This window comes from Dufourea novaeangliae, unplaced genomic scaffold (assembly GCF_001272555.1).
Source record: "Dufourea novaeangliae isolate 0120121106 unplaced genomic scaffold, ASM127255v1 scaffold21, whole genome shotgun sequence".
Classification (NCBI taxonomy): domain Eukaryota; kingdom Metazoa; phylum Arthropoda; class Insecta; order Hymenoptera; family Halictidae; genus Dufourea; species Dufourea novaeangliae.
Window position 1 is genome coordinate 2,818,351 of NW_015373910.1, and position 16,756 is coordinate 2,835,106.

The 16,756-nt window shown below is 38.3% G+C and overlaps 1 protein-coding gene across 1 annotated transcript in view; it reads left to right on the forward strand.

Moving 5' to 3' along the window:
* LOC107194134 overlaps window positions 1–16,756 on the forward strand; it is a 203,492-nt gene that overhangs the window by 71,025 nt on the left and 115,711 nt on the right. Inside the window, exon 2 of the mRNA XM_015583700.1 lies at window positions 5,308–5,422. Within this exon, the coding sequence (XP_015439186.1) occupies window positions 5,308–5,422 (115 nt within the window). The remainder of the gene's footprint in view (window positions 1–5,307; window positions 5,423–16,756) is intronic.

Here is a 16,756-nt window from a genome sequence, read left to right on the forward strand (position 1 = left end):
AGGCCCTTTGAAGAAATATTTAATTTCTCTACAGTGCAGGAGCAAAAATGTTGAATGCAGACAGTTTGCTACTAAACGATAGTGACACAAGTTATTGAATGAAATATTCAGAAGACAATTAACGTATGATCGAAAAATAAATAGAAAAATAGTATAGTTAATTATTTGTCCGCATTGTAATACATGGATATAATCCGAACATTATTCAAAGTTTTGACATTCGTTGTGCTCGCGTGTCTGTCTTTAATATTGATTTCTATTAATTTTAATTTTTAGAATAATTAACAAAAATATATTATTGGTTTTTCATTATCATTTGGTCTAAGTTTATGGTTAAGGGTTCATTATTAGATCACGAAGAAACACAGAATTATATGTACCACCGTCTCTATTAATTCGAAGTAGAAGTACCATGCAATGGTCAGACGAGAGAGCTATCCCGACTTGATGCAGGGGAACCTAATGAATCTTCAAATATGCTTTGCTCACAAAATGAAACTACACACGAAAAAACCTGAACCTACTTTTTCCATTTATTCTTCTGTAGAGAGATAGTAGAAAATTAGTACAACCATTTTGAAAATATTGTATTTCCTTACAATATGACTGTAACATCCTCTTAACTTTCTTATAACATACAAATTTGATCATTCATGGAAAAAGGACACATAAACCAATTTTTTGAAACACTTACGAAAACAGATATTATCTTCAAATCATGACCTCCGTTTTCAGAACGTTTTACTAATTTTAAAATATAATTGCTTCACTTTTCATTAAGTCATACTCCAATAAAAACTTTAAAGTCGATTTTCTCGACATATCGTTTTATCGTATGTACCCTTTTTCCATCAAAAATATTAAATATCGCGAACAAGATAAATCCACGAAAACGTTAAACAGGAAACACAGAAACGCTAAAATCCATCCTCCCAAAATTACTCGCACAAATTCCTCTTAATCTTTATCCGGCGACCCCACTCGCCGTTTCCACCCGTCACGCTGGAATTTATCCCCGACCCGAGAAACCTAGAGGGGGTCAGGGGTGGGTGAAACGGTAGGAATTTTTGTATAATTCGCGTGCACCCTTGGTTCACGCGGGATAGCTTCACGGTTCCGTTCTCGCCTCATTAACTGTGAATCAGCAGAACGTAATACGACCCGAAAGAGAAAGAAAAAAAAAATGGCGGAAGCAACGCGCGGTGGTTGGGGGGGGGGTGGATCGTGGATGAAAGAAAAGGCGGGATGAGCGCGAGATGGTAAAGAGGGGGTTGAAATGCGGAAGATCACGGCGGGTAGGAAAGGGAGAGAAAATTTCGGGAGACGAAGTTATCAGGTGGGGGGCGGAAGGGGTAATAGTCTGTAAAGGTGAGTGGAGGGTGGGCAGGGGGCGCGGAGATTGTAAAATCGATGAGGTTCTTTCACGCCCGCCGCGGGGGGCCGGTGGTTCATCCGACGTTTTCTGTTTTTCCCGGAGTTCTCGAACACCACGCCTCCGCCAATCGGCCGTTTTTTTGCCGGTCCGCTTTGAAATAGGACAAATTCCCTCCTATTTACCCCCTCTTCCTACTCCACAACGAAATGGAAGGGGGGGAAAGCTATTTCGTCGTTTAATGCTTGCTGTCTTGCCGCTGGTATACAGAACACCCCTCCGAAGATGCTTCAGGCGACTTCGGAACTCTTCGGCTAAAAGTTGCATCCTCTCGACTCGTCCATCCAACAATCCTACCCCCTACCCCTATCTTAGCTGGGGATTCGGAAGTTTTCGTATCCTTGTCCGGCTTGTTGTTTTGCCGCCATCCCGGGTCGTTGTTTTCGCGGCGAAGAATTTTTTTAGAAGCGGCAAACGGTTCCAGGGGTAATGGTTCGGTAGGGGAGAATTTATTGCCGGCTGGCGGAGAGTTTTATGATTTGTTCTTGCAGGGATTCGGTGAGATATTTTCTTGTAGACCCGTGCTCGGTACTTAGGACGAATTGTCTTACTTCTTTTGGAGTGATTTTTATGGGGTGCTGTAATTTTTGTTGGCATAAATATCTCAGATTTTGATTTAATACATAGTCCCTGGACATATTAATGTGATCACTGATCTACATTAATTTAACAATTTTCTTAAATGAAAACGGAAGTTGGTGTTCTACTGTCCTTTAGAATAGACAATATTTTACTCTGTTTTGCATATTCGTACATGGAATAGATTGGATATATCGGAACTATAAATGGGAATAGAAGTAGACCGTTTTTCAGGGTGTGGTTCATTGTAGTTTACTGAACATCATTTAAACAGTTCAATAATTTACAATCAAATAATAATAATGAAGACTAGAAACAATAGATATACATTCTGAACTGCTGAAAAGTTCTTGTATTTTCAATTGTTTAGTCGCGTAAGAAAGCTTGTAGCTCTTCATTTGTGAATAAATGGAAGCTCTGCAAATACTTTTCTATAGGCCAGTCAAGTAGATATCCCTTTAATCATGGAAAACAAGAGGATCGATCGATCAACTCGACAACAGAAACGTTTAATCACGAGCATGACGTAACGAGTAATTAATAAGTCCTGATCGTTTCAATTCAGCGAGGAATTTTTCTCCGCTTGATCCGGGCTTTAATTGTTTTCTGACTTTTTGTTATTCGTTGTTGCAATTTCCGCTCGTTCTTTTTCTCTGTCGTCTATTCTATTTTAGCATGTTGTTTTTTATAGATGGATCAATACTTCGAAGCAACTGTCTTGTAACTATAATTTGGAAGCAGTTCCAATCATGAATAAAACAGTACTTCAGTGACTTCAGGTAATAAAGAAAAACATCTTACATTCATCCTGTACTTTATGTAACTTTTTAATGAGAAGTGTGAAGTAAGTTTTACTTTACCATTTGTTTCCATATAAAATTCAAATTTTTAATAAGATGAATACATTAATGAATAAAATTTTAAAAATCAGATGGCAGTGAAACGATAGAATCCAATTATCTGAACGCAATCTTCAATTATTAGTCAGGACAAGAATTAATGAGTACCTCTCAAGTGAACAATCCAGGAATTAGGTTACTGACTAGATTCTGCCTATCAAACGTTGATCAGATAGAATGAAACATTTCATTCATGCAGAAAAACTGTCCTTACAAATGCCATTTCTGAGATATAAATACACCAGTTAAAGAATCTGCAGTACATTTCTGATGACAAACTGTGTTCAATCGTCCAATTTTTATCATCGATTACAATTTTTTAGAAGCCTAACATGAGGTCACCTTTTTCCTCGACATCAGGTAAACTAACTTCTACTTTATTCTAAAATATAACAATATTCTACAATATTCAATATTCTACAATATTCTACAATATTCAATATTCTACAATATTCTATAATATTCTACAATATTCTACAATATTCTACAATATTCTACAATATTCTACAATATTCTACAATATTCTACAATATTCTACAATATTCTACAATATACTACAATATCCCACAATATTCTACAATAATCCGTAGTCTCACCCGTCAACTCCGTCAATATTTTCTAGCGACTTGAAGAGAACAGAATTGCTATCGAACCGCCTTTAAGTATCCATCGACCAGTTCGATATTACCCGCGATTTGAAACTGCCTCGCATGTCTCCGCTCCACGCAGTCGTCGTCGTCGTCGTCGTCGTAACGCATTTGCATTCGACGCTCGACGGTGAAGGGCCGCGATACGCGATATTCATATTTATTTATGAGGAATGTACACGGTCTCCTATTGATTTTTCGACGTTAACACCGTCGGCTCGTTATTCGAGCCCGCCAGCCCTTTCATGCCGTTCCACCGCGGAACAAAGCGGTGCGCCGGCAGAAGTCCAAAACCGGGCGATGATCGATTTCATAGCGGGGAACATGGTTCAAATACGAAATTAGTCGACCCAGGATTGCATCCAGGCACCGTTACAACACTAAAAACAGCGTGGACAAAGCAGGGCCGGCATGGCGCGATAGTAAATTCAGCGTTGCCGTGAACAGTAGTTTGCTCCAGGCTTGATCTAGCGATCGTTGAAGGGAGTATCATGACTGGTCTGTGGATTTTATTCATTTATAACGCAGATCTAACTGTTCAAAAATCAGTAATAGAGAGAAATTGTCAGGAATGTGAACCTTCTGAAAGGTTCTTAAAGAAAGAATTTTTATATTATCTACGAATTAAAGTTTTTTATTAATTGATAATCCAACACTCAAAATGAATACTGAGTATTCATATAATATCGTTCTTTATGTTTACGGTTTCTTATACCTGGTAGTGCAATCAGGTATGTAGGCGATTCCACGGGCGAAAATAAGTCGTAAATGTAGAATACAATTTTTTAGGACTTGGATAGAGTGTCTGTGCATTGCAATCCGTTTCTACTTAGTAACATGATGGACGCGCATTTCAGATTACTTTTCGAAGTCGATTTTCTCAATAGCGATGTCATAAATAAAAAAATGTTATTCTATATTTTCGATTTAATTTTTCATACAGGATCACCCCATACCCGGTTATACCACGAGTTACATGATACCCTGTATTGTGTGATAGTCTAAACAACGTCGTCTGTTTAGTCTCCAATATAACAAATATGGCCGTGGTGACAATCATAAAGTTTTATGAAATATTCGTTTCAGTTGAAATTTGAAAAAACTCATACTGAAGTAAATAAATGTCTATTTGATCTCAATTTCTGTCCATTAACTAATAAAATATCAATTTATCTGAACATTCGCGGTGTAATCATTACAGTGGGAAGTTTAATCCAGTTCTTAAAGAACCTTGAAATACTTAAACATCGTAAATGAAAACTGATATACTGACATATCGATACATTTAACCATAGTCTTTGACAATATGGTGGAAGTTAGAGATGGGTCACGTTTCACCAATTGTACAAGTTATTATCCTCGTATGATTGATATATTGTTCAAAAACATTTTTTGGAAATAGTAATAGTAATTAATCACTCAGAGGAAAAAGTTGATATACTTGAGAATCACTAACGCAACACTTATTCATATACGTAGAAGCATCTATTACTGGTAAAGAAAATATGCAATAGAATGTGCAATCTATAATATATTTATGGGTTTTTCCTGTTGGTTGAACCAGGTAACTCTTCCTAAAGGAATGTAAAGGTGTTCCAATTCTGATTCACCAATGAACCTTCACGACCTCATAATAATGCTAATCATATATTACACGATAACTCTTTACACGATCAGTGATAGTGGAAAGGGAATTAATCAGGTGTTTCTGGCACAAACTGATTGACACTCTTTTTATATTTATTTTCAGATCTTTCTACGCCGCCCTGCACTTACGTGAGATACAGCAGCTTGGAGGATGTCAAGCCACAGGAGTTAGGATTTCTTCAGCTAGACTTCACTCCAACGGTGGTATCGAAAATAAGGTAAAAGTTGATTATCCTGCTTATGCATCTATATTTAATCGTCGTCCCCTTTACGACGACAACACACATTTATTGGCGTTAAATTATGCCTTTCGTTGCTTCGCGGATATATATACACCCTTCTTAGAATAGTAACAGTGTTTTTCTAGCTCACGTGGCAGAAAAATGCTTCTTAAAGGGGAGAGTTGTTTGTAGATGACTGTTCTTGGCGAATGACCTCTTTTGAGATGCAGACTGTAATCAATTTGTTGGAAAATTTTGCATTTCTATCAATAGTTATTGAATATCGATACATATTTACCAGTATTTCTTTTTAGAAATACTGGTAAATATATATCAGTGTGCAACATCTAATGATACGAATTGACAAGGAGCAATTTTACTATGTCTGACCATTACTCGGTATTTCCCCTTGTCGTAAATTTGCGATGTCGAATTGTACATTGTTCGTATGCCTTATTGTCGATTTGCAGTTGTTCTTAGTAGTTCGTCGATCTTATTATTATTTAACAGTTTGTATAAAAATCCTATAGACGATAAATAATATCTCACAAGTGACAATGTTTATTTGCACTTGTGTGTGGAAATAATAGGTAATTATCGGTTATCTGAGTTTACCGAAATGAACAGATAATCTACTAAAAGATACATGGGAAACAAAAATAAGTGTGATTGGATGCACATTTGCAAAAACTGAAATCTCGTCGTGACCACGGGAATAATTTCGACCGTAATTGCATTTCGCCGAAATTATTATAAGGGAACCCGTTCGTGAAACGATGCAGTGGTCAGCAGACAGTCGGTTCGGATGGATTTAATTAAATGTAAATTAAAAGAGAACGCTCGGAACATGAGACATTTAATTAGAAACTGGCGAGGTGAATTCAAGATTAGCGTTGGCGGACAGGGAATTTCGGTGACACGATGTTCATTCTATGCGCATTACGTTTTCTTCTTTTTTTTTTGCGGGGTTTCTTCAGCCTTGCAATTACTTGCGCATCGTATAAATTATAATAGAAGACAGTCTATAATACAGCGGTCCATTAAGAAACAGACGGAGCTGCTGCATTATCTCAATGTATTCGTCTGCATTTTAAAGTAAGCCTCTTTTCTTCTATCGTATTGACAAGTCATACCGTCTGAAGAATAGAATCACGCATAAATGAGAAGAATTGAATGAAATCGTGTTTTTAATGTAGATTTATTATGAGACAATTCATAATATAGGAACTGCTTCATTAGTAATGGAATTAGCGTGAATGAAAATGTGTGAAAAGGATTACGTACTTTTATGAGATATGGTTGACCTATATTCCGGTACTTTAGTGAAAAATACACCAAACCCTTGTTACGAGTCAGGGTCACGAACAGCACGAAAGGCCGGTGAGTTTTCCAAGGAATATGGTTTATCACTTTGTTAGTGAGGTGCGCGGACGAATCTAACGCGAAAGGATTTTTTAAAGCGAAGACAAACCTGATACGAAATCAGGGAGCCTCTCGGAATCGAGTCATTTGTGACTGAACCCGATGCGCAATCAGAGAGTCGCAGGAGGGTGAAACGCGTGAACGAACCCGATGCGAAATCGAGGAGTCACAAGAATGAGATTGCGCAGACAAACTGAGCGCGTAACTGAGGAGCTGCGAGGAGGGTGGAAAATCTGCACAGGCGAACCTGATACGAAATCAGGGAGCTGTTAGGGTGCGGACGAACCTGATGCCAAATCAGGGAGCCGCTGGATAGGTTTGGGTTAGGTACTTTCATGAGATAAAACGAGTAACATCAGATTTAATACATTCTCTGTTTTATTATTGTCAGAATAGAGTCCTTAAGAAATGGATGGAACGTTAATCATCACATCTGAAATTTATCGTCTCTTTGAAGAATGTTATTTTGCATAAAGTTTCGCAGTTTAATCGTAAAATAGCAAATGTATATATTGTCATGCAATAGCAAATGATAGCTTTCAGTACAACACATAAAACCTTACAAGAAATCAATCTTCATTAAGAGAATTTTTTTCAAATTTGGATATATTGCAGTCTTTAGCGATATATAAACGAAGGATTTTTGAAAATTTAAAAAATTGTTGATTTTACCGTTGTTTGAAATTACGGTCAGCTATTTCTCCATATATCATACCTATTGAACTAACAAATTTATCAAAATGAGTTTTGTGGGTGCTTCCTTTAAGTGCTGTTTTAAACTGAAATAATTGTTATTTAGTACTCTCATGTCTCTATCGTAAGTACCCCCAAAGATCATTTTGATGAGTTTGTTAGTTCAATAGTTATGATTTATTGAAAAACGGCTGACCCTAAATTTTAAACAACTGTAAAATCAACAATTTTTAAACTTTTCAAAAATCCTTCGTTCATATATCGCTAAAGACAACAATATATCAAAAATTCGAAATTGTGTTCCAAAAAGTGCCCGATCTCGCGTGAAATGACCCCATATCGAACGAATCATTGAAAATCATTGAAACCATCTAAATCGAACACCCTAGACCACCACTTCCCTCGACAGCTGAGCAACTTTTCATTCCTCTAATTGACTTCTCTCTCTAATTAACTACCCATCCAGTCCTCGCGAGGTCTTCCACCGTACCTGCCCTGAACAGACACCCAGCAATTTCCCTTCTCCCGGTTCGCGGACCGGGCCGCAATTTTTTAAACCAGGGGAACCCAAAATATTCAGCGTGAAATTCAGCGATCATTAAAAAATCAGCTGGAACGCGTTCACGTTGTAGTTGACAGATGCGCGAACAGGAATTAAGCGCAGAGCCAGCGGTTCAACACGATAATTAATTCGAAATCAGCAGTACCGCTAGCAGATTAACAGACAGCCCCCGTCGTCGGTTTTCGTTGCCTCGCTCGAGGTTCGCGCCAACCCCTCCTCCACCCCCCGGCCATGTAGTTGCCACAGATAAACGCGAATACTTCATAAGCTCGTAATCCTGAAACAAAACGCCCGCCCCAAGAACAAAAGGGATACACCAGCCCGCAGAACCCCTACCCTCTAGCCCTGCAGCTCGCCATTTCCACTTTCCGGTTTGCGCACCACCGCGACGAACCCCTCTCGATCCGTTGGCAACAACCGTCGGAGAAACCTCGGTGTGCCTCCGGTCCCTCTTCCACACCCCTCCCGAGGTAAGTCTCTCGAGCAAGTCGTTGAAGCACTTGGTTTATTAAAAGTCACTTCACGCTGCCACTGAAGCCATCTGCCAACTTTATGCCCCATCTTTTGTTCGGGGCTGCCGGAATGGAGCCGATGGGCTCACGGTTTCCACCTCCCCCTCTGACGACGGAGAAAACGACTTCATCCGTTGGCTGGTTTCTGGTGATATTTGGGGAACTGTGTCATGGATTCTTTCACGTGAATCAGTTTTGTTCCTTGGTCGGCGAGTGAAGATGCGTGGGATGGTTTGGATTGCAGGGTTGGGAGAGACAATTGGTTGATGGGTGTGATTGGTGTTGGGCTTATACGTTAGTTGGCCTTCGCCTTTATGGTTCTTGGCTTGTGCAGTTTTTGAAAACAGTATTTTTCACCAATCTAATACAATGCAAATATCGTTATATATTGTTCTTTATTTTTTTCTTATAGATTTAGTATTTTCCTTTCTTTTGTACAGTGCATGTTAACCCGCAACTGCTGATATTATAGGTACGCTCACACTGCTAGCCGGTCAAATTGACAGGAATGCTTAAATCGTATTTTTGCTATATGTATTTTTATTACCTTGAAGGTTAGTAGTTACCACTAATTACATCCTTAAATTTTCCCTTATAATATGTATTTTTTTCGAGCGATCTGCTCTACATTTTTAGTGTGTAATAAGCCGATATTTTTGTCCATAAACCCCTGCCTCATTTGACGACATCCTATAGTGTAATAAAGACTTTTTTACTTTACATGCTTTATTATAAGAATTCATTCTTTTCCGTAGTGAAAGAAAACCATACACGGTTCTATATTTTAGTTGGAGAAAAATAATTTCTATGGCACTAATTTCACATGAAGCCAACAGTATATATTCTCGTGGATTATAAAGACTTGAATATTAAGACAAGTTAATTTAAGACAAGAACAGAGACTTATATAAATTTTTGGGAATGACTTCTTCCGCAAGTTTTCAACCGCGGAGAAATTCTTATTTAGAAAATATTCTCTCTTATATATCTATCTAAGTATTACAAATGTTTTTTGTATTATTTATAATATATTAAAGTACTTAAAATAATACGTTTAAAGCCAAAGAAATGAAATATTTCACGGTTCATACAGCTTTTCTGTATGCATACATTATAGAGATCACAGTCCGTGGCTTTTTTTTTACCAAAGCAGCGAAACAAGAACACGAGGTTGAAAATTTGTGAAAAAATTAAAAACCAAGCCGCAGGCCGTTCCGATAACATCCGTCCGACCGGGGCCATGTAACGAAAGCAATGGAACGAAGGCTGAATATATTATATACCGTAAATCATTATCAGAAAATACGATCAGCTTGTCGGATCGGTCGGTCGATGTTGGCTGCATTGTTCGAATCCATTCGAAACAGAATTTCACCGAAAATCCCGTTAGCATGAGATGACGTAAATATGAAACAATGACAGTCGAAATAAAATCGGGGAACGTATAAATGAAAAATTAACCTCTTCACGGCTGAGTAGGATTCATGAATGAGACTGTCACGTTTAATATTATTGTTTCCTGATTTTGAAGAAAGGAATAAGAGAAATTTGATAAAAATTGTAATACACGTACAGTTTATTATAGCTTTTATCACTTCTGGAATAAATAATTGTTGGTTCTTGATTGTTTAGAACATAATCATTATGTTATAAAAGAATTTTTTCTTCAATAATTTCCATGACACACCAATTTTTGTCATTAGTTATTTTTTATTATTTTTTATTCTTATTAAACACGAATGTACAGAAATCTCTTTCAATAATACTCAATATAATTTTTAAAATCATTATTTCACAGATAGACCATTATCTGAAGAAGACGGGATGGAAAAGTTACAACTAAATGAGTTATATCCAGGGACTTCTACCAAAACGTAAAATATCAGTATTATACCGGTATTTTTGGTTGTACCTTCACCCTATATAACACTAAAAAACTGTTTACGTTACCGCGAGAACTCGGCCAGCAGACTTATGCTCTGATTAGTCAGGGTTTTTCGTTAATATCTCGTTAACAAAGCCTCGGACAAAATTTGTGCTAAGGAAAAAGTTCTTTCAAATCATCTCAGGAATCCCTCATTTCCGGGAATCGAAGCTATTTTTGGACACCCTGTAGAAGGATCCTAAATAGATAAATCAGCCGCGAGCAGCAGCTTGACACAACCGTTCTCCTTTCATTTTCATCGGCCATCCGGCGAAAGCACATCCGGATCGGTGTTATTACACCGCATTAAGGACTCGATTACCGTGACGGTTACAGCCCCATAAAGTCCTCCGGCGAGCCTCGACCATGATACATCTTGTAATCTCCTTTCCTCGTGGAATAACGGAGTTCCTCTCCCGCGCCCGTCAGCCATAATCTATTTCACCGACGTGTTTCTGCCGTCCTATTTTCTCCCTTCCCACGACCCTTCGGGCGGCCTCGTAGAGCTCACTTACCGACTTCTTCGCAACGCGCGCTCGGCCTAAACCGCCGTCTTTATCCTCTCCGGGGTGGTTTATTCGCGCCAAGATAGAAACGAGTAAATAGCGGCAGGCAAAACACCAGCCGAGGAAGCATGGTTTGTCGGAAACCACGAAATTTCCATTGGTCGTTCTTCTGTCCGTCCTTACTCGACCTTCGAGTCGACCTTAAAGGCTCGTATACGTTCACGATGCGCAAATAATGATCATTTTTGGGAATTTTTATCTGGAGACGAGTGAATGAAATGAAAAATATTGTAGTTGTATCTTATTTTTGGGACCTTTGTTTGTAAGATGGAAACTATTTTGACACACTTTTGTCACATTTTGCCGGGATTCCCTGCGGCTGCAGCAACCTCTGCACGAAAAAGGGACCTCCTTGGCAGAATGATATTTCCCTGAAAAAACTCGACAATAAAAATGCAAGTACGATCTTATAAAATGATGTTGTAGCAGTGGGCCATCGAATCGGAATTTTCAATTTGTGGAAAATATGAAAATCATGCCATTTTGTAAGAAGTTTTTATCGTTAACACTAAACCTACCGAACCTTTAAAAAAGGTTGGAATTAGAACAGCAAAACCGGATATTTGACCGGTCGTGGTAGATTTAATATTAAATAGTAAAAAAATTTGTAATGTGTCATTCTGCGTAGATAAGAGAAATGTTCGTGAAAAAATATTGAATGTTGCCAAAGTTATCATGCTGACAAGTTTGGAAAATGTGGTTTTGGGAAAAACGCGTTTGAATTTAAGATAGACGAAAAATACTGAAAGATAATATTTTATCGTAACTTACACTTAATCTGCCACTCCAGCAGCAGACTGTGGAGTTTATTTTTCTTCAATTTGTTTCTTCTTCAAATTTCTGCTCAATTTGCGAGCAGTACGGGCCTCTTTGGAAGTTGCGGAAATATGCTACATTCAGATCAATTTTTGTTCGGGTACCGTAAGTTGGGATAACTTTGACTCCGTCAGGGGTAACTTCGTTAATTATAATTTTCGATTTTGCAGCTTTTTGCAGGTACTTTTACGGGAAATACTTTTTCACGTAAAAATCAACGTCTATTTGACAGTTCGCAGAGCTGCAAAATCGAGAATGTTCATTTTCTTACTTGAGACAAAGTTACTCCAACTTATGGTACTCAAGCGAGATATATACGTCCCACTGGTCACTAAAAAGTTAAAAGGACTGAGTGGAAACTGTACTGTAATGTGTGTCGCTATATTTTATGTTTGTCGACCTGACTGCTTTCGTTCCATATTGCGTATAAAATATAAAAATAGGTCAATAGCGACGCAGCATCGGCAGGCCGAGGCTTAAGGCGAAAGCCAAGAAGTTTCCAAGGTTCTATTAGCTCCCACTTCTTCCCCATACTAGGATCAACTGCGATTTTCGAGCACAAAGATTGGAAATCGTCGCGGTCGTTATTTCCCCCCGTGAATGGACCAAAACCCCATGACCATTGTGCCGTTCCGAATCCATGGAATAAGGTGACCTGTCCTCCGGATCCCCTTGTGGCCCTCTTTTTTTCTACCGAACTTGGGAAGTTCCTGGGTCGAAGTAACACCGGATATTATCTGATCGACCGAAACCAGGACTTTTCTTCTCGGGTATTATATTTTCACCCCGACCATCGTGCCCATTCGATGGGAATCTGAGCGGATTCAGTGGCGCAGAAGGTCCCGGTATCCATTTTGGATTTATGTTCAGGTCTTTCCGTCGTCCATGGGAACGGACGTCCGACTCTTCAGTCGAATGGTAACGTTGGTGTCCTCGTGGAAAGATGGGAACGATGGGAGAGAATGGAGTTCTTGAGATTTATAAGAGTTTTGATTATTCGTCGTGAGGGAAGATTAAATACTTAACACTAGAACTACCAACGATAAACGCATATTTGCTTCAATCGGTAAGTAAACGTGAAAAACTTATGAAAATTTGGAAACTTAGAAATTGACTAATTTCTGCACTTTTATATCGTAATAAAAGGTGCAAAAGATCTGAGAAAATGTATTGTCGTAATATTTTAATCGTCGTTGTAAGAGTGTATTGTCCCGCGGTGAAAGGGTTACTATTTATCGATATACTATAAGTGGGGAATGTTTTATGGAAGATATATACTTAGCTGACGAGGAATTTTTATAGTATCGTTCGGTAATAAAGTTCTGAAGTATAGTTTGAGAGGCAAATTGACGCGGTTGAATAAAATTTACATGTTGCTGTAAAAGTTTTATGTACACGGACATAGTTACGTTCTATTAGGGTACGAATAGAAATGAGTTTTACAATAAACTGTATTCAAAAAATAAGAACATAATTTTTGTAACTAGTCAAAATTTTCTGATAGACTATTTTGCATATTCAGGTAACGATAATAATGAATCTTTCAAATTGAATACTAAAAGTGATAGAAATTAACGGATTATTCACTGATGCACCTAATACAATTTTTATTACTGAGAATAGGCTGTGAGTAACTAAATCTTCTAACTCGACAATGAATCCTCTAAAACCTAGTTATTAGAGTGAAACAGGGTCCAAGAAGCTGAGTATAATATTCTTCCATTTCTACCACTGATCATCATTCTTCTTTTGGCTGGGTTTCCATTTTACGAAGCTTAAGGCGTTTAATAAAAGAGAGAGTTAATAGTAGATGTTTATGAACCATGTAAAAGAAACTTTCCGCATTTTAGAAAGATTAACCGCAGTCTCAGAATGAGTTGCTCGCACAACATTTACAATTCTTCGTTATTCGCCATGTTTAAGCTCTAAAGAAGGCAATATTTCCTGTTTTAATATCATAACGCAATGCATCAGACAATATTAAACTGTTCCGCATTCCATTGCCAATTATTAAACGATACTCCATATTATTTTAATATTCAATTAGACTCCGTATAAATTTTCCAAAAGACCACTATTATTTCTACGTAATTCCTACAACTTGTTACCGTTTCTAAAAGTGCGTCTGTGAATTTTAATACGATCGCTCAAAAATTTTATTTGAAATTCTCAGAACTCTCCTCTCAGTAATTGACCGGGCAGAATTTCTAATCCCGGATTCCCGATATTTCCCCGCTGTCGGTGACATTTTGCACAAGAATATTCGATCGTGGCTGGAGTTGTTATTGCAAGCTTCGCCGAGGGTTCCCGTTACGCAATAAATTACTTTCCCAACGAGACGAAGTCGACCACAGACCCCGTCAATAATTCATCGCGGGCCTGCTTCCACCGAAAACCCTTTCACGTACTTGCTTGTATGTTACGCTGGCAGCCGAGAAAAATATTTAATTTACCGCAGGACTGGGGGAAGAATGTTATGGCGGTAATTTTTCATAGCCAGTATTAAACAATTCCACGAACTATTAGACAAAGCTATAAATTGACTGTAAATACCTATTTGTTAGGTCGCGCAATGCTCGCACTTAATCGCCGAACCGTTCCGCAATCCTTAGAGCTGAAACCATAATAAAGCAGACTTTGATTGTTTCTTAATGAACTGTATTTACAATAAGTATGCTTTGTCAAAAACGTTTCCTAAATAACGAATTCTTATTGCTTGCACCCCAAAGGAGTAGGAATTTGAATTCGAACATTGAACTCGTCTTAATGCCGAAAATATCGTTGCATGATAAAAAGCAGAATGTAATATGGAAAAATTATTGATGACCTTGATATAACCTTCAAGATTTCTGTGGAGGGAATTTTTGTATCACCGCCAGATGCACGTCTTGAAACCGTATAAATTCCTGTTATTGTTAGTCATTTCTTCTTACTCCCAATACCACCAAAAATAATTTAACTGTCCATTGTGAGTGAGATATCATGTATATTATAAATGCAAAACTCCTAATTTAGGTGTAAGTAAGTTTCACCAGTCGTGAAGGAAATATGTCGTCATAATGAAAGATCGTCATCGAAACGTCAGCACGTCATTAAAATGCGTTGCGCGTTACAGCGTTGAAACGCGTCCGATTCCCGCGGTACAATTTCAGAAATTGTCTGAGATCTCGGGCGGCAGAAGGGCGTAACACGTGAACTACGATCCGATTTTATCGTTAGACGAAACGTTGACAATTTCGAATCATGTCACCTGTTGCACTGACACGGCGCATCTCCACGGCCGCTATATTAAAATGCAAACAGACGGGGGAACAGCTTAAACGGGCGCGTTCAACATTGTATCGTTTTTTTCGTTGTCATGCAGCATGCTATTAATGATTCCGAGGGTACAGTTAATAAATATATTACATTCTTCATAAAGTTCTGTCACTTTTGCATGCATTTCTAATAATAGGGGAGCCTGTCGTACCACGGACATGGTTGTAGCACGGTCCTATACCCAATTTTAAATGTTTGTGGATTTGTTGTGGAAAATTGGCTATACTAGTTTATACATAATGTATGAGGAGGCCTATAAAAATTAGGTTGCAAATGCTCGCATCGCAAACCGAGGAGTTGCAACGATTTGCAGACTTTTTCACGTTAGAATTAATTAGTTTGTCGTCTAAACTTTTGTAAATATCATTATTTCTGTTGATAGTGTGTAAATTATTTAGGAATTTTGAAAGAAAATATAGAAACAAAAAATGTACTCAAGATACAACAGGTTCTTCTACAATGGAGAATTTTAGTGCAAAAAACAGTGCTCCATTATCATGAAAATAGACAAATGACAAACCATGGTATTTATTTTAATGGAACAGTTGCTGTTCTAACAGTCGTTAATTTACTATGGACTTTGTAGAAATGATTAAAGTGTATGACAGAGAATAACAATAATTCGATGGATTCAGATTTTCCAGGAAAATTAAAATTCTGTGAGCGTACTGATTCCCATAAACTATACTGCAGTGAGTAGAATAAACCGGTACTGGCCAGACATTGAAAATACAACACGAACAGTGTGATATCTTGAAGCTTCGCTGAGAACGGTGTTTCCTGGCTGTAAAGTTTACAACGAAACGTTCACAGTCTTGGAACTGCTCTCGTAAATCTTGGATCTTAACGTTCCATGCGCAATTATTGTTTTACAACCGGCAGATAAGCAACCGAGAACGCCTAACTTTCTTCTCACTTTCGTAGCGACTTACTCTGTCCATTGTGCTACTATAGATAGATCATGAGCAGCTTAAATTTATTATAAACCCTCGATTTTTATTTATTACGTCACAGATTTGCTCACGTACCTTGGCCAAAAGTACGCTTAATAGATGAAGAACACTTTCATTCCGTCACCGAACACTTTCAATACTCCCCATTAAATAACCACCGATCAATTCGAACGAATACAAATTAGAACATAGCAGTAACAATTCTAAATTTCATGTAATCGATGGTACGATCACGCAAGGTTTCGTTACTTCTCATTTCTCCGTACTCCATGAATCTTCCCCGGAAAAGAGGAACGAAGTAGAGAGGAGCCGCTCTCCCGCGATGCCCCGTGAAATTTCCACTTAGCAACTTTTACCAGCCAGCAACGATTCGTCTTTATTATGGGCCATCCCGCCCTTCGGTTCGACGAGGCACGCCGAAGTTTATTGACCGAGACCGTACACACGAGGGATCCACCGTTCTTCATCCATTTTACAAGTCGGCATCCCCCTTGTCCCGGAAGATAAGATTTTCTGAAATTTATAGAACCCGAGGAGTCTGGTTCGGCGCTGCGCCCCGCGGAAC